The sequence below is a fragment of the Acartia tonsa genome, chromosome 4 (genome assembly GCF_053477335.1).
Source record: "Acartia tonsa isolate MP-2025a chromosome 4, ASM5347733v1, whole genome shotgun sequence".
Classification (NCBI taxonomy): domain Eukaryota; kingdom Metazoa; phylum Arthropoda; class Copepoda; order Calanoida; family Acartiidae; genus Acartia; species Acartia tonsa.
In genome coordinates, this window is record NC_137263.1 from 35,319,467 (window position 1) to 35,347,015 (window position 27,549).

The 27,549-nt window shown below is 32.2% G+C and overlaps 1 protein-coding gene across 1 annotated transcript; it reads left to right on the top strand.

Moving 5' to 3' along the window:
• Nucleotides 1–7,784: 7,784 nt before the first annotated feature.
• LOC145316970 (uncharacterized) lies at nucleotides 7,785–10,474 on the top strand. Its single transcript, XM_080157823.1, has one exon. It carries the CDS (start codon nucleotides 8,285–8,287, stop codon nucleotides 9,692–9,694), a length of 1,410 nt encoding a protein of 469 aa, XP_080013949.1. The 5' UTR covers nucleotides 7,785–8,284; the 3' UTR covers nucleotides 9,695–10,474.
• Nucleotides 10,475–27,549: the final 17,075 nt, after the last annotated feature.

The following is a 27,549-nucleotide window of genomic DNA, read 5'->3' on the forward strand; positions in this document are numbered from 1 at the left end:
TGATTGAACAAAGTTCTTTATAATCATTTATGGAATACAATAAGAAGAAAATCTTTATGTCAAAACAACTTTATAATCAATTTTCCTTTTTAACATTCTTTTGTTGGTGTTTTCAATTTGATTATTCACAAATGAATTTAACCCTCTTCTGTCTGATTATTGACTATTTTGGTGACACAATTCAGATTTTTAGTTTAGTCCCTTTGATTGTCAGACCTTTGTCAGAAAATTTTAAATGTAAGAAGGCGTGCTTTTAAATTTTATAGCTGTTTCTGAGTAAAATAAGAAGAAGGTTTACTACCCTATTGTAATCGAAATCGTTACCTTCCTGATTTAAATATGATGTTTATATTTTCCTAAAAACTTGTTCAAGCTCTTTTATATGTGCTGTATACAACTGTATGTAGTTTAAGGCACATTATAATTGTCAATTCTAATTAAAGTTGTTATAAGCAAAGCAGCACCAAGAGTATGATTTAAAAGTTCGGAACTTTCATGTTAATTTTTAGTTAAGCAATTTTATAGCACTTTTTGTATGTACTTTTATTTGATACGTTCTTTATCGTTGTAATTTGTTTACAAACGTTTGTTTGCTTATTTATCTGATTTGTTGAGGTTAGATTTAAAGGATGTTGTCATCCTTGTTTATATTTTCATGTTGTTCATGTTCTTTGAAGCGCAAAGAAAGTGTCTTTCTGTGCTTTTATTTATTATTTACTATTAATCTCTCCTAAATTCATACAAAATTAACAGTCTGGCATTTGAAAAGTCTTCTGTTTCCTTGAACGGCTAATTTTTTTTTTATATTTTATAGAGAAGGATATAAAAAATATGAATATTTTCGCAGATTTCTGGAATAAAAAGATAGTAAAACATACGCATTTGTACACATCAATCAATTCACAAGATTCACTAATAAAGGAATTATGACATTAAAGATGGTATTCCTTTATATCCTTCACTAATAAAAAAATAGCCATTTACTTTCCTTTTTACCTAGTATAGTATGTATGGTATGTACCTTGTACCTTTATGACACACCGTCACATATAAGTCCATTCATAGCCCTCACTAATCAAAAGAACCAAAACATCCATTTTTTCTGTTTTGCACATGTTTATCGTCCTGCTTCACTTCATATGACTACAAGGATGACAACATCCGCAAGTAGCAAAGCTCTTTATAGCTCATAGACAATTTAATAAAAAAGATAAGTAGGTTGAAAAATTAAGTGATATCTAGAGTAGATGCTCGTTAGCCTTTTCAATCTTCAAAAAATTTAGAGATTCATATTAAATAACATCCAAGTAAATTCCATTAATGTTAAAATTCCCTCCAACAACTCGATATCCTGTAAATTTGAAGTGTGAAGAACACCAACCTCAAATGGTGTAGGGTGAAGGAGTCAACCCTCGAGGTTAGCCTCTTTCATGTAAGCCATGTTTTTAATCAATAGACAGGCGAGAAAGTTATTGTCATAATACGTGTGTGCCCTTCTTAAAAGGTACAGACAGACGTTCACCAATTTCATAATTCTTAAACAGCTGCGCTGTTGCTTATAGTCATTATTATTTTCTAAATATTTTCCGGAAATGTATAATAATGATTGTTATTGTGTCATGTTTTTCAAATGTTTGGTCTATATTTCAATATATTTAATGAATTTACTTGTTATAACCCCCCCCCCCCTCTGTGCCCCCATTCTCAAGTTTTCAATCTTATTGTGTAATAGAAATATGAGAGAAGAAGACTAATGTATAGTAAAGAACTTGGTCATAATGAAAAAGGAACTATTAGATGGTTTCTTTATTAAGAAATTGTAACAGTTGAAACCTTATTAGAATCAGCTAAAATCTTTATGTTAAAAAAGAATAAAAAAACAGGTAAGGTAGAAACTTAAACAGTTTTAAAAATCATTTATTCTTTTAAAAAGTTTTAATCACCGCACGTTTATTCAGAACCAAAACTAGTTTAATAGATTTCTTTAGTAATTAAAGTATTTATAACCATTACAAATAATATTGTACATTTATTTTTTACACTGCATATGAGAAAATTATTTTAGATTCCAACATTATCTTTAAAAAAAAGGAATCGAATATTTGTTAATTAAGAACTGATATGTAATATTTGAATAAGTGTACGCTAACCAGATTCTTTAATTAAAAGAAGATATTTAAAGAAAATTAAATAGGGTTGAGCATGGTATGTCTTTTAAGATCTCGTCAACATATAAAATAATAATTAATGCTCAATTTTCAGGAAGTGTTTATATCGGTTTGTAGTTTTTTTTTCATATTAGAAGATATCAGTTCATACAATATATAAACCTACAAAAGAAAAAAACAATCAAGTATCATATGCCATATTTTTTCAATCTTTCATATTAGGGTTACTTTCATCCACCTCTTTAGCGAATCCTCTAAAAACTTGGAATTGTGACAATTAATTTCAAAATTAAAATTGCACTTATAAAAAATGGAAATGGAGTAGACTCGTTTTTTATTATTTAGTTGTTTCCCTATTTTTTAAAAAATCTATTAAAAATTAAGGAGTAGTGTCACTAGCATCAATCTCTCACTAAATTTGAAAACTATTGAAACGAATTGATCTATGGGTTTTAATTAAGAAATTCGACCGTTTATAGCCGACTTTTTTATTGGGAAGAAATTAAAAAAATAAGGCCTTTCATACCAAAATGTGTACAGTTTCTACCCAATAGCAGGTCTGCCGAGTTCTCCCGGGATATTTTTATTGGTGGAGCCTGATTACCTCTCTTTCTTAGTACCTTTATTTATTGTGTATTCCATAAACATTCTTCAATTGTTAAATTCCTCCCCTCCCCCAAATTGCAGGCATATTTTAAAACTTGTAGAATAACAAAGGACTGCATAGTTTTCTATACAAGGGGGGGGGGAGGGGGAGGCAAAGTATTCTGTCAAAATTTCAAGAAAATTCTTTTCATTTTTATATTTTTGAAAATGGAAGATAATTTGAATTGTTTAAGAAATTTGTTGAAGACAATAATTATTTTGTTATTCTTCATGTTATCGAATATTTGAAATTGTTTGTTATTAATATTTTTGCAATCAATTAAAGAAACACATTTTTTATCATTGACTTATAGTAAAGTTATAGTCTTAACTAAATGGTTAAGATCACATTAAAAAGGATTAATTAACATATATATCTTTGAATTTTATCAACGAAATAACTTAATTATAGAAAAGCTTCCATATAAAAACTATGAAATTAAAGATCCATGTTTTATTTTTTTCTGATTATTTTCATTTTCAAACACACATAAGGGTCGGTAATTTAATCATCTATTTGTGATAACAAATGAACATTACAGACCGACAGGCGGACACAAATAACTTGTATAAAGATTTGCCACGCTACTAAAAGTAAAAAAGTCAAGTTCAATGTGCTTGTAACATCTTAGAATAAAGATGAGAGGAAGGAGTATTGAAAAATTAGGAAGAGTACCTGCTCCGAGCTATTTCTACTGGACTAGTATCTTTAACAGACAAATTAGTTCTAGATTGTCTATTTATAAGTTTTTAAAAGTCAAAATTGAAAACAATACGTTACTGTTCATTCCAAATTTAGAGGGATATGAGAATGGAAGATAAACAAACAGTTGACTTAATCAGAAAATTATTTAGGTTGAATATAAAAATTCAATATCTTAGATAACAAATCTTTGAGGCTTAAAAGAATCTTAAAGATATTTACGATGCTCTACAGTTTTGACTTCATTCTTAATTCATTTAAGATTTGAAGACTCTAGTTTTAATATGTCTATTGTGGATATTTTGTATTGTAAGTGCTTGTTCACAGCTCAGGGGCTCTTCACTACTACAAAAATAAAATATTTGGGGAATAAGGGGGGACAGGGGTGTCTTAACCACTCCAAAAATCAAGTATGGGAGAAGATATGTTTGTAGTCAAGAGTTTGGTGTTTATGTTTGGTAGTATAATCTTTACTGGATAGCCTGAGCAAACATTGATTCAAATTTAAAACATGAAATAATCTATATTAACTAAATATCATTTTTAGGAACCATACCACCTTTTTTACTCGCAAGTAATGATTTTCCTTGCATTTTTGATACATACGATGAGTCATATAGCAACAATAAAGTGTAGTAATATATTGTATAAATTATATTTTTCTTTTACATACTAGTGGCTACACCTCTAGCATAGAGAGGGGCTAACAAAATAGCCCAAAGCCAAGACTTATATCTGAAAATAAAATGGCCTAAAACCATCACATAATCTATGTGAAGCTTATCTAAATTAGAGAACCAAATCGGTTCTGTAGTTTTTGAGAACTTTAGCATCAGACAAAACATTTACTGCTTTAGTATAATAGTATATCCTTATATAAGAGTAACAGGGGTATCTTCATATTTGTGGCATTGGGTCTCAATAATCGGTTTATTTACAGTGAACCTTCTTATAGGTCCAGGAAAGATTTGTAACTATTTTGGGGGGTGTATCTCAACCCTCCGAAGAGAAATCGTCCCTAGAAAGAAATAAAAAACTGTTTCATTTTCGTTTTAAAACTAAATAAAAGTAGCAAGATGTAGATGTTTTTACAAAGAGACCTCGTAAACAGCTGGATTAATTGTTCCAACATTTTTAGGAAAGTTTAGTATTAGTCAATGGCAGGTTTTAAGCTATTTTGTGGAGGTGTATCACAAATATAAATCCAGATAGACAGGTAAACAGATAGATAGATAAACAGATTGAATGAAAGAAAAAGGCAATGTAGAAACATCCAAAGATTTAAAAATTACATTAAAACAGCATCAAGTGCAAAATAAAATCATCTTCTTTTTTCTTTCTCTTCTATTCTATCTAGCTTTTTTATCTTCCTCTCCGTAACTCTTTCCTTCTTTAACAAGAACGACATAATGAGTGGAAGCATAAACTTAAATTTTAGCAATAAAATTGCAACAATATTTAATAATAAAAGGTTTAATAACTTTCAGAAAAGAGATATATGTAGATGCTAGTATTATTTGGTATCTCGAAATAATTATCAAGTTGTCCGAAAAATAGCCTAAAACCACTCAAAGACATTTATAAAGCTTTCCGGAGAATCCATTTACTAGATCTTATGCTTTCTTCTCAGTTTTTTTTTATATAATACTCATAAAATAAAATGTATTAAAATCTTTAAAATAAAAATTTTATCAAAATCGTTTTAATAAAATTCACCTGAATTATTACCCACTAAAATATTATTTTTATGATTTGTGATAAAACTGAGAGGTACGGACATGAGCTATCTTTACTAATGTATTATAAAATTAATAAGAACAGGGGTTGTATTTCTACTGGCATCAAAGTTTTGACCGTTCTAGATATCTTAGCTAGCATACAATCTCTTATAACTATTGTGTTCTGCAATCAGCTTCATTTATAGTTTTTAGGGTCATTATTTTAGAAAAATAAGAACGTTAGCATAATCTAAAAAAACTTGCTATATTAGTTTACAGAATAGAATAATAAAACATGTTAATAGCATTTTAGATACAGTAAAATATTAATTATTGATTCAAGCATCCCGAAATGACGGACGTACATACGGGCGGCTATAATTTCAAATTAGCTGCGCTTATTACCATAAAAAAATTGAAAAGGTTACGTTCAGGGAAATACAAAAATTTTGCGCGCCAGATTTTCTACGAGGAAAAATTTCAGTCCATACTTTTTCTGTTTGTGTGCTGGTAAAGTGTGTGCGTGTGTGTGTGTGACGTCAAAAATCCAGCTTTGAACACGAAAAAATGGTTACAGACTAGTAAGACCAAGGGGTTTGGGTTCAGACTAGGGAGGTGCTGAATGTGACGCATAGCAGATTCTGAGAATTAAGGGAACTTGGACCAATACTTTTTTTTAGTAGCGAAGCTACTTCTTGAATTACTTTGTCTGTCTGTCCGTAAAGCCATTGAGAAATCATATGAGGCATTTGTCTTTGTATTTTTGTGAAGATTCCTATGACCATTGAGCATCTAGTCTTGTACTTACTAAGTCCACCCATCCGACAAATAAGAACATATGGATACCATAAAAGTAAATATGTTTTTCTTGGCTGCTTTTTAATATAGTGTCTGAAATTGTTTGTAAATGTATTTGCATGGAAAATGAGCATCTATAGAACTTTTTTCTGTCCGTCTGTTTTATATTCATGCTTTAGATTAATTCTTTCTTATGGATGTTGTCATCCTTGTTTGAATTATAACTTAAATCTAATCTTCATAGTATGTAAATAGGTTTATTATAATTGTAGCATGTGCTATTTAAACACACACCTTTGTTATATGTATTTATGGAAAGTATTAGCTATTAAATAGGCAGGTGATGAATGTCATATCTATACAGAAAAATGTTCCATCTATCTGTCTATCTATCTTTTAACATATAATCCCCTTCTTCCCTCCCCTCCCCCCTTTTATAAATTCAAGTATACTTAAGGTCGATGACAAATTAATTCCACGCTGTATCACGGGATGGGGGCGTGATTTAAAACTCCTTTGATTAAACTCAATTTACGGGTTTTTATATAATTGCAACGTAGTTATAAGACTTTTGGTAGCAATAAATTGAGACGTTGGGTATCCCTCTAACTGAACCGATTTTGATTAGTCAATGGTCTAAATTTGTCTCGGCCAGGATATGATTAAAAGCCTAAATCGGCCAAGGAATAGCCGAGTACAATATTTTTAAACTTAAAAAATTAAAAATAAAGAGCTAAATGATTTATTGCGTCTTTCTCTTTTTATCGACAGACGCACTTGGATATATTATTTTCATAATTAATTATATGTATTTCCCATGTTAACGTCACCTTATGTGTAAATTTGGTGAGCTACATTATTGAGCAGCGTTGTTAAGTTAGGATGGAAGAATTTTGTAATGAAAGCAAAAGTGGGGTAGAGGATAAGGGATGGGGTAAAACGAGTTATCAAAAGACCAAAAAATCTTGCCGGTGGAACAAATTCAACCATACTTAAGCCCTCCCTTCAATAAATTTCTCCTCCATAAATTTTTCTATACGTCTCCGTTCCCCTGAATTTGTTTCCTCTCTGGTAATGGTATGGCATAGCATACCTATGGATTAGATATCCTACTAAGAGTTCTATTCCATTTCTAATACCTTTCCCCTTTTTCTTACCTTGTTAATGGCTTTACTACACTTACCCCTAATCCCTAACTCCTTTACAACCAACCCCTCTCCTCTTACCTACCCCTTTTCACTCATAATGGCCCCTTGAAGAAGTTTCTACTTTTAAGTAAAAAAAAAAATTAAATTCAAACCAAGTCCTTTTAACAAAATATTTATTTTCAAAGGAAGATTTTAAAACTATTTTTCTTAATACCAAAGTTTAGTTTAAAACATAATAAAAAGGAAATACACAACACATATTCAAAAAATAAAATACAACAATATTTTTTATAGAACGATTCTTAATTTTTTAATTCATCTCATGAAATATCAGATGTCGAGTGGTGTTTATTTACAAAATTAATTGTATTGTTAATACATAAAACTAATTTAGTAAAAATTCTAAAATAGCAAAAATATGTTGTTTTTTGGTAGCACCGTGAATAAGGTATGCTTAGTGCATAGTATACTCACCTTTACAACTCCTTCCCCTTACCCATCCCACTCCCCCTCAAGTCTGTGTGTGTGCGTGCACCATTTCTGTGTGCGCGGTCGAGTCCCTCTCCCCTCCAAACACCCTCTTTCCGTCTCTCCTTTTCAGTGAAGTTTAGGCAACCTAACTAGATTGGTTGTAGTAAACTTAGTTTCTCTCTCTCTCTGTTTGCATAACATACATACACTTCTTACGTCAAAATTATATTTAATTATTACCTGGCTTTCCACCTTTGGACACACATAGTTGAATTCACACACACCGGAAGAACAGAAAGCCTCAACTCTGGTGACTCATATTACTATTGTTATTATTACTATAATGGAAAGCATTTTGGACGCTTAGTTTTGTATAACTTTGGGATAAACCATTGAGTAATACACACAGTGAAAAGGGTTACACAACATACCCGACATTTTTAGGCACTTTCAAATACATGTACATATCATATATATGTACGGCACCTGCAGTGAAATCTAATTAACTGTGCTTTTCTATATGCAGTGATCTACTGGTAAACAGTTAAAATGAACAAATAATAATCTTTAGTGAAAATTAAATAATGTTATTTTAATTTAATCTGAAGTTATTTATTGAAACATAAAGTTACCATGCTGAAGTTCGCCAGAAAACGGTCAAGTTCCACCGACCGGGAGCTGATGCGGACAAAGGCGCCAGCCACAACCGCCGGCATGTCGGGATCCGCGACTTTGCGGCCGCGGTCGTCCTCAATGGAGCGTACCACTCTGGTGCAGCGGGTGATTGCTGATATGAAGAGCGAGGCCCGCAGCAATGCTAGTGCGGTCGACGCCAAAAGCGAAAGCAAAACACTGAGTAGCTCTGCTGTGATCAGACGTGTCGGTAAATCCACCGATTGTGTCGATTCACCACCAACCACTGAACACGCCACCGTCGCCATTGAGAAGCAGGAGCGGAGGAATTCCGCCATATTGGCGGCTGGTGGCGTGGGCTCCCGCACTGCCATCTTGGCACCCATGACAAGTACCTTGAGCCACCTGATGTCACAAGTACAAATCAACTGTGAGACCATGGAAAAGTCTTCGGCGTTGACGTTAACATCCTCCTCAACGACTACAACAACTTTAACATCATCGTCAACCACGTCACTGCCGCAGCCACCGCCTCCAGTGTTACCACGTAGAAAACCAAAGATGGAGAATCCTTTAACCTGCCCGCAGCCGACCACACAGCTGCAATCCACCACACAGACCCACCTCCAGCAACATATGTTACCACAGCAGTTACAGCAGCTCTGGAAGGTTGAGCTGTTGGACACCAGCGGCGAGAGCGGGTACGGCACAGACAACAGTGACAGCAACTCCCTGCGGTCACAGGACTCGTGTGAACCGGCACCTCCGCCACTACCGCGGAGAAAACCCCGCCGTAAGGTTCAATTCGACTCCTATGTTTTGTTAATACAATCTTTGAAAGAACGAGACATGGACGGTATTCTTGCCACTATTTTCAACGTCTCACCCGAAGCTTTATGTACAGAAGACGTTATTTATTATTTCCACACAGCTATTTTGCGGCAGGATTATGAGATGACAGAATTGTTGGTGCGGGCGGGTGCAGAAGTAAACACTTTTGACCACCGCGGTTGGTCCGCCCTGCACTGTGCCTGCAGCGTTGCCCGCCTTGACATGATCAAGCTGCTGCTGCAAAACGGTGCCGCAGTTTTGGCCAGGACACACCATTCTAGTGAGACAGGGACACAGCTGTTGCCGCAGGACAACCCAGCCTTTCCACAATGCCTCGCCTATCTCCGATGCATGGAAGAATGCCTTGGTACTGTAAACTCCCGCATCGCTCTAGCCGCTGCCAATTACAAGGCCTGTCGTGTTGATGAGCTGTCCATCCGCAAGGGTGAGCGGTTGGTGGTTATCCGCCGCGGCGATCCCAACAACGAAATGTGGTGGTGGCTAAGAAACAGCAGCGGCGACCAGGGCTATGTGCTCAGGGATCTCCTGGCCTTGAATTCCAGATATTCAAGTACATAGCGCAGCAACAACCTTCCCTCATCTTCATCAACTTCATCTATAACCATGTAAAGTGAACCCATCATTATCATTGCTGCCGCGCCCATTACACGCCAAAATTTTGTGAGAATTTTCCCAGTGCTGTGTCCTACAACCTTGTGCTTGTCTAGCTGTCTCTGCATCAATATTTACATTTCCTCTACATATGATATGATGATATGTTTAAAGTTACCAATATGATTATTATCATCATTATCCAAGTGCTAATTTGCCTCCCTAAGTGTATCTTTGGCTGTATCAACCCGACTAATGGTTATAGGCAATATAATTTGTCTTGGTTGTGGGGGGAGGCAAATATTCTGGGGGGAGATTTGACCCAACATTGCCACAATTATAACTATTTATAATTATTAATGAATCTCCCCTCAATATACAATATAATAAACACACATTATAGTGAGTCAAAAGTGGCAATTTCTAAAGACTAAAACCGTCCAAATTTGAATTAAAAGTTACCTGATCTTATGTTATTACAAAAGGCATAAGACTGTGCCATATGAAAAATTGACACACGTGAGAAAAAATGAACCCATTCCGTCCAAATTGCTCTAAAAAGCATTTTAAAGTGCCCCGAAAGAAAAAAACATATGTTGAAATTTAACGAAGAATAAGGGCACCATATAAGATCTCTGTAATATTTCAACAAAAGAAATTTTTGTCCAATTGTTATTATGTCTGTGATGAAATTATATTATTGTATTATTTTCTAAAAACAAAGAATAAAGCCAATATTTGAAGATATTATTTTTGTTTGTTTCTTTATATTTGGTAATTTGATAGCAATGAGTGTTTATATAAAGCTGAAATAAAAGAAATTAAGCGATTTTCAAAGTATCAAGTCACGAATTTTTTCCTTTTTATAATAGTCTGATTTTATACTTTTCTATAAAGTAGTAAGGTTTTTTGTCTGTAGAGAAAGGATTTTTCTATTTCGGGAAGAATCTCAAAGGTCGTGGGATGGTTTTAGGCTATTTATTTTTTATAAGACTTTGTTTAAGGCTATTTTCCAGCCCATCTCATCCCCTTCAAATACAGAGCCCCTAAATTCTAGAGTCGCTGCCACTAGTTAAATATGTAAGTACAACTACTCTAATAACTTAATCATAAAATGTATAAGTCCATTTTTATTAGATCCTTAGATGGAAACAGATTTTCTCTTTTTAAATTTGCGTTGTAAAGATGGATGTTGTCATTCTTGTTTTTTATAAATAGTAGATGAACTAAAGTTTGAGTATTTAATAAATTTTGTCATTTCTGTTTGAAGCTAAGCATTTTTTACTATCAGGATCGACCCATTTTCCGTCAGCAACGGATAGCTGTTATCGCCGTTTAGTTGATATACGTCGGAGGCATTTTTGAATCGTCTAATCGTTTTTATACTTTGAAACATAATTTTTTTCTTCACCTTTTCTTCATATGATAAAATTATCTTATTCACTTGATTTTACGATGTACTGAATTTTAGTTTCCGAAAGTGTACCTAGCTTCTGCGTCCTATCTCAATATTTAGTACTAGCTAAAAAAGCTTCAAACTTCCAAAAAAATCCAAATTTGAAAAATTAAGATTTTGAATGTATATGTCATTGTTTAAAGTAGCTGAAAAATTAAATAGCGTTTGCAATAATTGAGTTATCTGCTGTACAACTTTGGAAATAAGGGAATAGATAGGCAATCCATTTTCAGCACATCGATATTACGAATTATGATTTGAGAACGATAACGCAAATATAATAAGCAAAGTATCTATATAATCAGTTCTCAAAATGTAAGTTTTGTCCACATTAGGCAATATACTGTAGTTAAACTAACTTGGGATAAATTTACTCAAAGTTCGGAATATTAAATGCGTTGCTACTTTATATTTGTTTATGTTCGTTTGTGTGAATTGTTTAACTTCGTTTTTAGATTGTTCCCATCCTTGTCTATATTTTTTGGTACAATCATAAAGTGTTTGTTATTATACGCCAAACTCAGATTCGGGGATTTATTGACAATTACCTTGTTCCAATTATATTTCAATTTTTATTTTTCATTCAAATATTCGTTATTTTTTAAAAACATTGTTTTTCAAGCTTTGGTATTAATCAAAATTTAGTTTGTTTTCCTTTTTAACAACAAAGTGTCAGAAATAATCTTACTTGATAAGGAAAGTTTTAGGATAAACAGGGGTGGGGATCCGCATCTATTTGGGGTGGCTGCGCCCCTTTAATGCCGTTGAGGATAAAACCGCCAGTAGGCTATTTCTAAATATCAAAACTTTTTTGAAATTATGTTTGTATGTCATAACGTCAAGAAAGGTTAGAGATTTTTAGCTATACTATAAATATAATTGGTCTTTGTAAAATAATACGATTGACTGATCGGTATATTATTACTTGGATCTTGGTCTTACACCAGATTTTCATGTACTTTCATAAAGTGATGCTCGTAGCTGGCTAAAACAACGTTACTGACCCATACCTTTATATAGGGGTACTATTCATTTAAATAATTTTTTCCCTCAGTTTTTTAGCTATATTACACTTTTGCTAGATTCTTTTTTGTGTCGGTTTTCAAATTATTTCCTAACGAAGCTTCTCTTTAACTGTGTATCTAAAATCATTAAAAAACATCTGGCTGTATAACAGCTCCACATCCCTGGATATAAAGCTTAATTTAATGCTTGGATGCTTGGTGTTTTGGTAAACATTAGGCTTTTATCATGTTCAACAAAAATTTAAAAAATACAATACAGAGAAGACAGTAAACATGTTTTAAACATGTTTATTATTTTATTTTAATGAAGTATGAAATAAATTATATAATTCTTTGAAAAAAATCATCATAAAAAAAACTTTAAAGACATACAGGGTGCGGCACATAAATCCGGACTTTTTAAAAACAGCCATAGCGTCAAAACTACTTGAACAATCAGGACGTTTGAACCGACTATAAAAAGCTTAGGTAATGACCTTTTAGCACAAAAAAATCTTTGAACGAAAATGGACGTGTATTCCGAGCTGGCCGTGCATATGTTCAGCAAGCCAGATTCGAAATGCGCAGGTGGTTTAATCTTGATTCTCGACTAGGGTCCACTAAATCTGACCTCAGCCCATCTGTAGGTGAGGTAGAGTTATGTAACTTGCTGGAAATACTGTTAGATACATAAGTGAGACACTAGAAAAGACTAGAGCTCTCTATCTGAAATGGCTTGTCCGTAGTACTCCAGCAAAGTGAAATGGGGAAGATTTTGAGATGTAAAAATCGTCAAAAACCGTGAAAAATTGTGAATATTTCTCGGTTCTCGATTTCAGGGAGCCATATGGAACTTAAAAACTTATTTTAGACTATGGGTTGCGCTGACAACCTTAGCTAAATCGTCATGCCAATTCCAAAAAGGTAAAAACGTCGTTATAGCTCAACTGTGGTCCAAATAAGAGCCTCTGTGTCTAAGGGTAGCTCGAAAGTTGGGTTAATTTGGATCCTGCGGTTACTCACATTCCTAAGGAAATGTGGCCTCCCAGCAGTCTGATCTTAATTCAATGGACTTTTTGGCCTACAGCTACTTTGAAGCATGCACCAATAGACGTGCCCATATCACAAAGACCTCTCTCATTGCCACTATCAAGGAGAACTTCGCCAGCTTGGACAGGTACATTTTGACCTGGGCCTGCCGGCGGTTGAGGAAGCGGGTAGAGGCGGTGAATGAGACTAGCAGCCATTTTTTTTGAATAATCTAATAGTCAAATACCTATTCTGCCTCTCAGTTTTTAAAATTCAATAAAATCTTTAAAATTGACGATTTTATGTTCATTTGTTTAAAAATTAGAAAAAGTCCGGATTTATGTGCCGCACCCTGTATGTACCTATTAAAAATCACATAACATTTAAAACCAATAACGATAGGTACATAGTTTATAAAATCCTTGTATAAAAGTTACAGGATGTAACCTGTACCCAAAGAGTTTGCTGATAAGGCTCATTAAAGAAGCTTATTATAGGTTCCTAGAAGGTAACTCCACTCTCTTAAATAAAAACGCTGGTATCCTTGTAAATGTAAAAAATTAAAGGATTCCTGTCAGTGGCTATCTTTTACAATAAAACTTCTTATTGGTCCTGGAAGGTTTTTTATTTACTTTGGGTAAAGTACGTCCACCCCTACAAGAAAAAACTCTGATATTTAAAAAAATATCAAAAAAAATTGACACGAACAGCTTGAAAATTTTGGGAGGAGCTGTTTATTACACATATCACCAGTTTTAATAATAACTACAACCACTCATTGTAAAGCTACAGAAAGGGTAATTTTGTGTTTCATCATTGGAGATGTACATCAATTTATTGGTCATTGTCTTATCCCTTTAAATTCCCGTTGTAGATTAGAAATTTAGAAATTTATAAAAACAAGAGTAATTACAGCCAATAAAAGAAAATTATCATATCAAAATCAGAATATAAAGATGGCCAGATTTTGTCAACACTCGTCGCGTAATTTGAACAATCATATTTACGCTACGCAAACACATACATGATTCTCATAAGAAAGGACTGTTATACAAAGCTAGTAAGTGCATCCTTACGCTACGAAAGATAGACAGACTAAGATACAAGACCCATAAAGTAGCTTTGTTAAACAATTTAACTTTAATTGGTTTATCCCTGTTTGCTAATTTAAAGCTTCACTGCTAAAAAACAAACAAAGAAAGAATAAGAATTTCCAAAATTCAGTCTTAAATATCAAGAATCATTGTTTCTATGGTTATTATCTATGCTTTACTAAATCATTACATGCAGACTTTACTTAATAGTAAAACTTTTTTTTACATTATTTATTGAATTATTAATAACTTTATACTCATGAAATAGCTAAATAAATGTAAGTATTAAATTATTAACATACAGTTAATGCTAAATTTCTAATTTCACTAAAGTATTTCAAGAACAATTTTGAAGATACATTTGAGTAAAGTATCTGTATGTGAATTGTTAACAAGAATATTAAGGATTATAGAGCGCACGAATAGTTAATCATGAAACCTTACAACATTATCATTTATTTCATATCCTTCTCAGGGGGATAAAGGTAATATCAAAAACAATTAAAAGGATTCATAAAGAATTAATCTAAGGACCCCAAATTTTTTTTTTTGTATTTACCTCAAAGTGCATTGTTGAACACAAAAGCAGCCAAAATTGTAAATAAAAATTGTATGTGTGTGTGGATGGGGGGGGGGGGGTGGGGGTAGCTCTTTGTTTGTCCTTTTGCTTACTACTTTAATTCATGTTAGGTTAGGTTATGTTGGTTCAAACAGAGGTAAAAAAAACTACCCCGTCCGTCTATTCATAAGAAGATGAGGTTCCACAAGCACCTTTAGGTAAACCCCCATGATGATTAGTTTAAAAGTTATAAACCTGCCAAAAACGTTTCCAAAACCAAAAAATGCTTATAGTAAAAAACAAAAAATCCATGTAATTTTTCTATTTGCTCACTTAAATTTGTATATTATGGTATACTTTGGTTAATTTACAAGATCTTACATTTTAAAAAGTACTATAATTTGCATCATTATCAGATCTTGGATTAATCATTTTCGTTAGATTAATCTTCTCTGTCCTGTAATAATCTTTTCTTCCTTCCTCTTAAGTCAGTGTTTATGTATAAATTTTAAACCTTAATAAATAGCAAAGCAACCCTATAAATAGTTTCCTTCAGTATGCTTTACCGAGTAAATTACCTTTAATGGACTATAATTCACAGAGAACTAGTCAATGGCCAAGAAAAGGATTAGGTTAACCATACAGAAAAAAACAACAATTAACTTTTTGAATTAATTTTTCCCTCCCTAAAAATTGTATGTTTTGCTGAAAACACTGTTTTTTGTTTGCAGTTTTGTATAATACAATTTCTTTTCTATGTAAATTCTATTTTCAAGATAAAATAGGATTAAGCCTCTTGTTGTAAGGTCAGGGTGGTATATCCATTTTATTCTAATATTATTCTTTATATATTTCATTAGAGGTGTTATTTAACCAACAGGGAGGGGACTCTTGACTGTAATTTTAACAGTCTCCTTTAGAAACCTAAGGAACTTTATTTAAATCTTGAATAGATTGTACAAGTTATCAATGGGCAAACCTAAAAAAGTGTTAAACTTGTTGATCACAATTGGGGATTTACATAAATTTTTCATTGTTCTAACCTTTAAGATCGCTATATATAACCCTCTCATTTTTTTTGTGCTATTACTATGAATATCAATATATAAAAAAGTCATCAAAATAACGTTTCGTAAAAAAGACATGGCCATTTTTATTTAATTCTATTTACCGCTTTTATTTTGTTTCAAATATATCACTCTTGAAATTGAAATTGCTTTTAGCTATAATACGTTTGAGGACAATTACGAAGCTCAACTAAAAGTTATAAGATCATAATTAACAACACAAAGATACTGTAAAATCAATAACTTAACCATAAAGAATATTTAAATAAAACTATATTTTTAAAAAGTAACTTTTCAGACAAACAAGTAACATACAGACTATTTTCTAACATTAAACGGGCATAAAAGCATAGAAACAGACAGACGGACGGAAAAACTGACAGACATACATATTAAATTTACTCGTATATGCACACACGCTTATTCAACCAAATACAAACTAGGCCTTTTCTATTTCTCTTTTATCAAACCCAGGGATCAATGGATAGTTTAAATATATTTCTATTTTTAATGTTAAGGATTAAATATTTAACATAAAGTAACCCACACAAAAATTACTGATGAGCTGAAAGTCACAAATATGGCAAAAAAACTACAAAAAACTTTCATGATTAAAGGTTTTAAAAGGTTCACCCGTAGACAACCAATTCAAAATTGAAGTAACTCGTTAAAGGAAACAAATGTTGCATATTGAAATTAGTTGCATCAATTTTTAAGCCAAAACATCCCCCCTACTCTTAATTTTAACGTCAGCATAGCAGCAGAAGGTACCATAATTAAGATTTTATCATACCACTAAGATGAAGGACTCGAACCCAAATCTTATCCCTTTATTCTTGCCTTTCTCTTTTCTATGAAGTCAGAGGTACCATTTAACATGTCACTCCTGCTAAAAAACACTTCATCTACAAAATATAATGATATTTTATATCTGTTTTTTAATACTCTAAAAAATACACAAAGGTTTAATTTTTTGTTTAGTTTAATTTTGTCTTTACCAATATGAGACTGTAAGTAACAATTGATTCTGACGCCTTAAAGAAACAATTTCCAATCAAAACTAGGACTTCCAGACAAAGTTTAAGCAGTTCAAGGGTTGGTTGTTTTAAATCTAAAGTTAAAGAGATTCTGACGGCGTTATTATACCTTTTATATGATTTTAATTCTACTCTTTTATATATAAAACTCATTTCACGAAATGAATTCAATGTAAAAGCAACTCTTATTGGCAACCAACAATCGTGTTATAATTATACTTTTATTTCCAGTTTAGATTTTTTCTTCTACAACCTTATTTTTTTTGGATGTAATCGTTTTTCTTTTTTTTTGACAGTGTAAAGGTGCAAAGTTAGGAGCAACACCGTGTCAATGGTAGAAGTCAGTGACACAGAGATAGGGCAATACATGGTAAATTAATCTTCCCCCAATACATTTTAGTCTGATTTTATTAACTATAAATAAAAGATATAAAATAAGGATATGAAAAAAAGGCGTTATCCTCTTAGAAATTTTTTTCTTCAATTTTGTATCCCCCCCTCCCACTACCGACGAACAACTATTTTAGGTTAGGTTAGGTTTTAGGCTAGGGAGCCGAGCGCTGCGGCTAGGCAGGCAAGGGGGTCGAGCGCTGCGGCTAGGCAGGCTAGGGAGCCGAGCGCTGCGGCCAGAGTTCATAGTTCGCTGTCGGGGGGGGGGGGGGGGGTACTCAAATTTCAGATAATACCGAAAAAAATATCTGTCAATGACCTCTCCCTCCCCTGGTAGAAGTGGAACACCAAAAGAAAGCAAAATATTTCGTCCGGAACAATTTAAAGATGATATTTTATTTCAAATTTTTATTATTTCCAATTTGGGTTAATTTGGACCTCTCTTAAAAGAATTCTAAAAAACTTTTAAAAAGAAAAGCTTTATATATAACTTGCATCAGTGCGTCAATGCTTGAGTAAAAGGTATATTTTACTTATGTAGGTATGTAATATTGGAAAATTTTAAAAAGATTTATGACAGTTAACATATAGAAATGCTTCTGTATAAATAAAAACAAAAAATGAATGCCTGTTTAAGAAAGATGAAAAATTCTACGTTTAAACAGGTAATAAAAAAAGTAGAAGACACAAAAATAAGTGTATTAAATACACTTTGTTTTTAAGAGGTAGGACGTTTCTAATTTAACAAATGAATAGAAAGAATTAAAGACAAACTATAAGAGCATTTTGATTTACATTTAGTCTTTAAACTTACAACCCCTATTATTAAGAAAGGAAATTTCACTTGGAGGGCTGCACTGGCTTCGTTTATTCCATTTATAGAAATGTGGCCTGGAAGTATAATTGTAAAAAAATCAGTTGGCGAGATCTTTAAGTACATATATACCTTCTGTATATTAAATTAGAGGGGGGTTCCTGAAGACAATAGGAAATTATGATAAATAGTGAAAACTTTTGTTACTGTGCAAAACATATAATTTATCATTAACTAGCCGATATTAAACTTTATATTTTATATCTTCATATTATACTTAAAAGCTTTAAATAGTGTTTTTAAATAAATAAAAAGAATAAAAACATTGCTTAGATTTTCTAAAATTATTTGCATTTAGATCGCTCGACATGAAGCTCTAAAAACACTATAAAACCTAAATTAAAGATGGACCTCATGCGATCCCTTTTAGATCACGGGTCCTTTACCCCCCCCCCCCCCCGCCTCCCCCCCCCCCACTCAATCTTTTATTCAAAAATGTTGTTAACCCATTTCTTGGATTAGTTGTCCTTGTTCTATTAAAATCTATGGTTTTATTTTGCTTTGCTACATATATCAAAATGTATTTAAAAATCTTAATTAAAAGTGTTTCCGTTATCTTGAAGGTTAATTTTTTATGCAAGTTCCGGTTTTGGTGGTTTTCTTGTTATTTTAATTAAACATTTTAGAGGCCTCATTAAAAGATACTTTAGAGGGGTGGGGGGGGGGGGTCCTTACCTTTTAGTTTCAATTTCATTTTAAACAAAAGATATTGTATAAGATAATTAGGGGGTTTCCTTGTTTTTCTAGAGCTATATCTTTTAGGAGGGAGTAAGTAAATAAGAGCTTCTCTAAGACCTATCAAAAGCTTAACCTAAAAGGAAGCCATAACTGTCCAACGTACTTTCTGTACAAAGTAGTATATTATTGTTTAAACTTTCTAATATATTTGCTATGCTCCCGTGACCTCTTGCATCCTTGTTAATTTTTTACTCTAAATTTAAAAATTTCTATTTTTACATACAGTTATGAACAATCATGTTATTTTACTAACAGCGTTTCTACAATTTCACTAAACTAAAATATTAGTTTAAAGTTTTTGCTTTGCATAGTAGAAGTTTTATCGCAAAACAAAGACTTGTAGATAAAACAAAAATTTAAAGGCAATTTCTCCTATGAGATCAATGAAGGTACCCTTTCCACAAACAGTTACAATATTCTTGGAGCTAGAAAAGTCTTTACTGTAAAGGAGGACCATATGAGCTATCGAGAACTTTCGATGAAAACCAATACAAACATACTTCCTAACACTTTAACAAAAGGATTATAAAACATTTAGCATCCTTTGATGGTTTTTATGAATACTTATGTAAACAAAACATGTCTGTTTAAGGTATAATTTTGTTCAAAAGTAGCGCAGCAAAACCGAGCATACAACATTTTGTATTAAAAAGAAAGGTAAACTGTTATACATGAGTAATATAGAAAAAAGAAATTTTCAGCAAATTTTAAAGAAATTGGGACATAGACCTACGAATTTTTTACGTAGGGGTGAGTTGAGAAAATGGATATAGAATATATGTGAATACTATGACAGGTAAAAATTGTCATCAATATAGGTTTTTATCATGGACATCACTCATTGGTCAGTTCGTTCATCCAGTAGGAAGGGAGTAAATGGCGTAAAGGTGGCGAATTGGGAAGAAGACGTTATTTTAGCCAGCTACAAGTTTGACTTTGTTAGAGTACATGATAATCTGGTGTAACATCCAAGTAATAAATAATCTATTTGGGACGAACAGACATCCATAAATAAAGAGTAGGTAGCTTCGCTACTAATGATATGTATATATATGTGCATATTAAATTTAGAAAATTGTTACTGCTACGAGAGAAAAATTGCAAAAAAAATTTGCCTGAATAAGATGTATTATTTTTTGCAAGGGATTAGTCGTCTTGTAATCTATAGAAAGTTACACAGGGTTTGTGTGTGTATGTGTGTGTGTGCTGTTTTTTTTGCAACGAAGATTCTCTAATAGTCAGTATGTTAGTTTCATGGTTGTACTAATTTTTATTGAGGGGGGGGGGGTATTTTTAGGGTGTAGATACTCTCCCCCCCAAAAACCTTTCCTGGACCTATAAGATGCTTCATTGTAAAGAAGAACAAAATATGTTCAGTGATTAGCGTGGTCCTTCGCTACAGACAAAAAAGCATCAAATTCATATGTTTTGTGGCAATACACACGAGAAATAAAAATAATTATGAAATCCCATTTCAATCTTCATCATTATGGTGTTAAAAATTATTCGCTTTGGTAAAACACTTATCATTTCATTTGTTTATTAAATTATATATCTTTTTCGCTATGCATTGTTCTTGTTTTGTATGTGTGTATATGAAGCAAATTATGTGTGTGTGTGTATGTGTATGATTGTAATTTTAAGTTTGTGCATTTTCAAAATTTTCAAAGAGTTACTTTTCTTACAATTATAGTTTGTTCTCGCATCTAGTTAAAATAACAAGATTTCAAAAAGTTTTTGTTTTTCATTAAAAGTTATGGGTAAAGTCCCTTTCGTGGCAATGCCCCTTAAGAGACGATTCTTCGTATTTTCTCTGTAGATTTTCTCCTATTTCGAGCCCCTGCGGGGGGCTCTAACCACGCGGGGACAATTGCCTAACCCTGCGGGGCAATCACCTAACCTAACCTAAAATAACCTATTAAAAGCCATTTTAAAATACGATGAATCGCCCCTTAGGGGGCGTAGCCACGAAAGGGACTATACCCAAAGTTATTTATCATGCTTATCTCTTATACATGTTGTTTTTTTCCATCAATAAATTTCATGTCTTTTGATTGGGGGAGGAAATTTGGTGTAAAAAAGTCCAAAATGTAACTGATTTGTTAAAATTAAAGGCTTTAAATATGGCACGAAGCAGCGGGCACGAAGCGACAAACTAAATTTTCTGTGTTTAAGAGTTTTTTTTGCCAATCGATCAAAACTAACATCTTGTGAAAATTTTGGTGATGACAACGACACCAAAAATTACATTTGAGGTGGTTTTCACCCTTGGAGGACCTGGTACCGTTAATGTTATTATTCGTTCTTGTATCCATTTTTTTCTACAAAAATGTTAGAAAAAATGTATTGCATTCTGATTAGAAATTATACAGGGAACCAGGGAAAGGACATAAAAACAAAAATTATTTTTTTCCTTTTTTATGTTTAAAGTTCATTTTTAATAACTTGTAAATAGAATGAAAAATCGTAGATTAATTAAAATGCAATAGGCCTCTCCCTCACTGAAATTATCGGACCATGGTTGTTTCTTCAAATTTATTAAGCGTCATTTAATTCTGACCGTTTTTAATCCCGTTGTTTTTAGTAAAAATACTTCGAATTTATAAAACATGTACATTTATGGAATGAATATTGAATTTTCTAATAAATCTTTGAATCCGTGTTTTTATAGAAAAATCAAACCTGTTCTAAACATAATTATCTTTATGGTTTAATGAGATTTGTCCCCTGAAATGTTGATAAAAAGTCTTAGTCTGTGCCTCCTAATATGTTGAGATATAGTGAGAAATAAAGTCAAGCAGAAATGCTTTTTTATTTTCAAATTAAACAATGAGTGAACCAATTGCTTGTATAGATGCTACAAGGGTGATCTAAAACAATCCTTCACATACCACTCTGAGTCTGAGGGAACTTCAGTCATGCAGAAATGCTTTTTATTCTCAAATGAAACAGTGAGGGAACCAAATGCTTGTATAGATGCTACTAGGGTGATCTATAACAATCCCTCACATACCACAATGATAGCCTGAGAAAATTGGGCAGAGAAGAGCGCAGACAAAGGTTCCATTATTATATATTTTGGGTCCTCGGCTATTTTCAACATCTATAATGAAATATGGGGGAGGGGGCATTGGGGGTGGACAGTTAAAATTGCGGGAAAGGGTTTGAGGGAATAAGCAATATAAATTCGGAAATAAAATAATGTTCCTGCAATGAAGCAAAAAAATTTAAAAGTAAGTTCAGTCCAATACAAAAAAATATTTAGAAACCACATATATATGACATCAAAGATGATCGTTATTGATACTTGTTCTAGTACATTGGCATGCTGTAACTGTTTTCAATAAAATATAATTGATGTAAATGCATATACTGATACATCAAAAAGATAAAGAATTGCTAATAATTCTATTTGCTAAATTAGAGAAACATTTTGAACCGATAACTTTTACCACACACAAATAAGTTTTTTATTAATGGTTTCAAAAGCTTATAATTACAATTAATTTTACTGCATAATTATAGAAAAACTAGGATTTTGAATATAATGTGACATTAAGATAAAAATATCTATGAAAACCGTCTATTATCAAACCCTACTTCTTATTTTGTCAAATTTATCAGATATAAGATTTAATAATGGTCATCTTGAGTTGCTTCAGAGACAATTAGGAAATTTGAGTTTATTTAGAATAATCAGAATTTTTTTTTCAAATTATCAAATACTTCATATCTTAGTGCAGAAATCTTAAGGGAAAGTCTAATTGAAGAAAATTGATATACACATCCATTATGATATAAAAATTTAAATTATTAGTTTGTATTTAACTAAATCAAGAATTAATAAAACTTCTTAAAGTTTTAAAGCTGACGACTTTATTAAACTTTTGGTGCCAGAATTATTTACAATCCAATGTCTCTTCTCTCTATTTTTAGCTCCTTTTAGTTTATAAAATAATAATCATGTTATGTTTGGTAAAATTGAACAAACGTTATTGATAGAGTGAAATATTGGATATCTTGAAAAAGATATATTTCATTTTTTATTCCCAAACTAACTTTTACGTATAATTTGTCTAATGTAAGACAGTTGTAAAAGTATGAACTGATATAAAAATCGTTTATTTGTGTGGTAATATATGGATAGGTCATTGGCAAATATTTATTAATCTTTTGCTCACTAAAAATATGTCTTGTATCGAGCTTATCTGCCAATCACTTGACCGTTCGTTCGTAAGCCCGTTCATGTAAAACACTTAATTTTAATGAGAAAAATTGTAGTCTTTCGGCTACTATTAGAGTTATATAGCTGGCTGATTTTATTGTGAAGATCTATGTTTTTAATTTATATTTATAATGTCCTTCGTTAATTATGGAATTGGTGACTCTTGTTTGTCTAATTATATTGCATCTTTTTCCCAGTTAAGCACATAATTACTGATCATAAAAGATAAGTTTGATTTACAAATGATTATTCCTTTGGGCAGACTTTAAGAGATTTTACGTGATTTCCATCTTGTAATCTTTGTGTGAATTAGAAGCGCTAAAAAAGGATAAAACAATAGCCGATAAATTCATTTACATCCCCAAAATTCTCCCTTCTGTGAATGGTTGAAACGTTTGGACACTCAACTTAATGAAACAACCAATCAAAGTTTAATAAAATTCCCGAAAGTTGAAAAGCCAACGAATGAGAAAACGTTATTATAAAACTTTGGGGACTATTGTAATAAACATCCCCCCTGATCTACTATACAACTTACTCAATGCTATTGGTATAAAAGGTATTTAGTTCTATGTGTTTCTTTTGTTATGGATGTTGTCAACCTTGTTTTTAAATTTTGATAAACTTCGTTTGATTCTTAAAATTTCCAACGGTCCATTTTACTTTTATATTTATCTAATCTTTTTAGTAAATCAACTACTCATTAATTAGAGTTTGTCCATCTGTACGTCAGTCATAGTATGATGAGCAAATGACTGTAGCTTTATTTTCTTCATGTATCGCATAAATTACCCCCTAATTAAATTATTCTTAAAACCATAAATTTCATATTGAGTGATTTATTGACAATACTTGCCATAACTGACATTTCTGTGGCTTCTTCACTTGTTATGGCTGCGCTACTTTAGAACATAATTGTCCTTGTTTGTTAAGAAAACGGTCCATTTTACTCCTCACTTATTTAATAGGTTTTTTTAATAACAAAATTGGATTAACTTTTGACAATAATAAGGGGAGGAACTTTTTAAGTATTTCTTTAGTAGCGCAGCTAATATATCATTAGGGAATGTACGTACGTCGCATAGCATTAATTGAGAATATATGTAAAGACAGCAGATTTTTAATTGTAGAATAACAACTAAAGGAAAAAGTTACATTTATTGATTTTTTGAAATTGCATGAAACAGAAACTTAATCATTTCAAAAATTTAAAATTATTGAGAAAAAAATCTTCGGTTTAATACTTTACCATTATTTTTATCAGCTAATTAAAGCTGCGATATTTATGGACATTGGACATAATTGTCCCTGTTTAAAAAAAATGGGCGGTACGTGCAGATAAATTTGATTGACACAATCAAGCACACAACACATGTGTAGTGGGGGGGGGGGGGAGTCCAGGTTTAGAACCCGGTATTGTCATGTCATCAATAATTTGTTACAGGGGCGGTGTTCCCCCCATTCAGAAATAAATATTATTATAGCATAATGGAAAAAATAGTATAGTTTTGAGATTAAATACACCTTTAACAATCTTTGACTTTTGAACATCAATATAAGTAAATAAAAAATGTTTCTATTTCTGTTGTGTTTTTTATTTTTATTCACGGTTTAGAACCAGTTCTTGAAATGCCTAATAAAAAAGGTAAATTTGACTTTTAATTAGCGAAAAGGCACCCATAACGAACTATTTTTCAAGTAAAATATATCAGTTAGTTCCTAATATATAGGTAGGGAAAATATTGTAGATTTAAGGAAACACAAATATTAGAGGAGGAGCTCTGCTCACAATTTCAAATATCCATTTACTCATAACTGTTCTCTTTTATATATGTTTCCTAACTCATGAGTTTTGGACAGTTTTAAGGTTTGATATTTTTCAATTAAAAAAAAAACTAAGTGCTGTAGTTTTCAATCAGTAAATAAAGTGTTATTGTTCTGTTTTGTTCTTTAAAGTTTCTAGAATGGCTATTCCAAAAGTTCATTTACTAACAACTGATCTCTTTTAAACATGTGTTTTCTAGCACTGGGTTTTGGACAGTTTTGAGGTTTTATGCTTTTGAAATAATTCTTATATCTATAATACAAAGTAGCTTGATGTGTGTCCGTCTGTCTGTCTGTCCCTTAAGATCTCGGTAACCACTGAACCGAATGGATTCTATTTTTCTTGTGGTGGTTTTAGGCTAATTTTTTGGGGGCGGGAAATAAGGTGTTGTGGTTACTTGTTTCGTTCTTTGAAGATTTTAGGCAGTTCCAAATATCCATCTACTCAAAACTTTAAGAAATTACCATGAACATCCAGTATATAATTTACAGTGTCCGTCAGTCTGATCAAATTTTCAGTTGGGAATTGTTTTTATTTAATCGGCTGCTACTATAGCTAGATAATTTTACTCTGTAAATCACTTTATCCGTCGACCTGGCGTCAAATTTTATTTAAACACACGTAGCAGCGCCTCTAGCATTTAGGGGCTCTATATTTAAAGAGCTAAGAGAGCAAAAAAACCTAAAACTATCCCAAAAATTAATCTGAAAATAAAATAACCTAATTTACACTGGGACACATGTGAAGCTTTCCTTAAATAGAGAACTCAATCGGTACAGTAGTTACCGAAATCTTAAGCTACAGACAAACAACCCTACAACTTCATATAATAGGATGTCTTAAAGTATAATATATTTCGCTGTATACTAACCTACAGGATCAAACTTACAAAAGCTTCGCTATTATAAAGTAATGTTTAAATATCATAAAACTTAAAGTTTAAATGCTCTCGTTCTAATGATCTCATTTTCTTCTTATACATTAAGTCAGGGAAAGGTACATCGCATATACATGTCCATAAATAAGCGTTACAATAATGTTAATTCTTTACTTTTTTAAAGTCGTCTATCCTGTTATTTTTTTTTGTTTCTGTGAAAAGATATCGCTAACCAATAAACCGATTTAGATCTTTATTTTACGGTAGCTTTACATGGGTCCCAGGATGGTTTTAGCCTGTTTTATCTTTTAATCTAGCCTAATGTGGTTTAGGCTATTTTTGTGCCCTCTCTAACCCTTTGAATACTGGGTCCCTCAATAGGAGCGAAGCCGCTAGTCTTTCATTTAAGAGAATAAAATGACATATTATCGATATTCCTCCAGTTATAAGACTTAATTTTCTTGTTATTTAAGTCTACTATGATACGTAAATCTGTCAGACGTACAGACAGACTATGTATATATATAGAGTAGTTGCACTCCAAACAATACATATTCGGTTGAACTTTAATTGGTTTTATAATTATCTTTCTTTGTCAACCTTTTTCAAGTTCCAAATGAATATTTAATTACTATGGTATGAGTATGATAGATGTGTGCTTACCAAAGATCTCAAAGGATAAGACAATGGACGATAAATTAATGTTATGTACACCCAGTTATGATCAACAAAATTACCCTGTCATAACGAATCAAAATTACGAATCAAGATTTAATAAAAGTAAGCATACCAAAATGGTTATAGAATATAGGTGGATATTTTGACGGGGAAAATTGTCTTTGATTTAGCTAGCTAACATGGAACTCGTTTATTGGACAGTTCGTTCATCCATGAGGGGAGGGGATGAAATAAAGGGGATGGAAGGGGAGAATCGTTATTTTAGCCCATAGCAAGCTTCACTTTATTAGACACTTTATTAGACAGTCTTAAAACAATTACTTCTATCTATTAGACAAACATACTAATCCTAATTATAGAAAGGCTTTACTAGACAAAAATAGCAATGATATGTAATAATATTGAAGGCATCACAAATTGTAAAAGTATTTAAAATAAATTTACAACTCCGCCCCATTATAATTATTAATCTTTGAGAAATCTCCTCCCATTTCTTAAAAATAATCGAATTATCAAAAGAAAGTAACCTCCCCCCCTCAAATAAACCTTAATAATATTATTACCCCCCCCCCTCCCCTCATTATTTTTTCCCTATTGTCTATAATTATCTCTTTTGTACCCAATTTTTTATCCCAACCCTTATCCACACCTTCTATTGTTTGCCCCCCCCCCCCCACAAAAAAAAACATCTCCCCTGAACCAGATTATTCTTATTTTTGGTAGTAAAGCTAGTTCACTATTTCTAATGTCTGTCCGTCTGTTATTAAGCTTTTTAAAATGTAAACGTCATAATCTCAAAACTAATTTAATTGCAGGTATTTGATTTTTTATCTAACATTTCTCATGATTAATGAGTTTCTACTCAACTCTCTATGTCTGTCTGTCTCTCATCAATGCTTTGAGATCATAAATTGGGGTGATTTACAAGTCTTCTCCATAGGATAAGCTTCTCGAATCTTAAATTTTTTT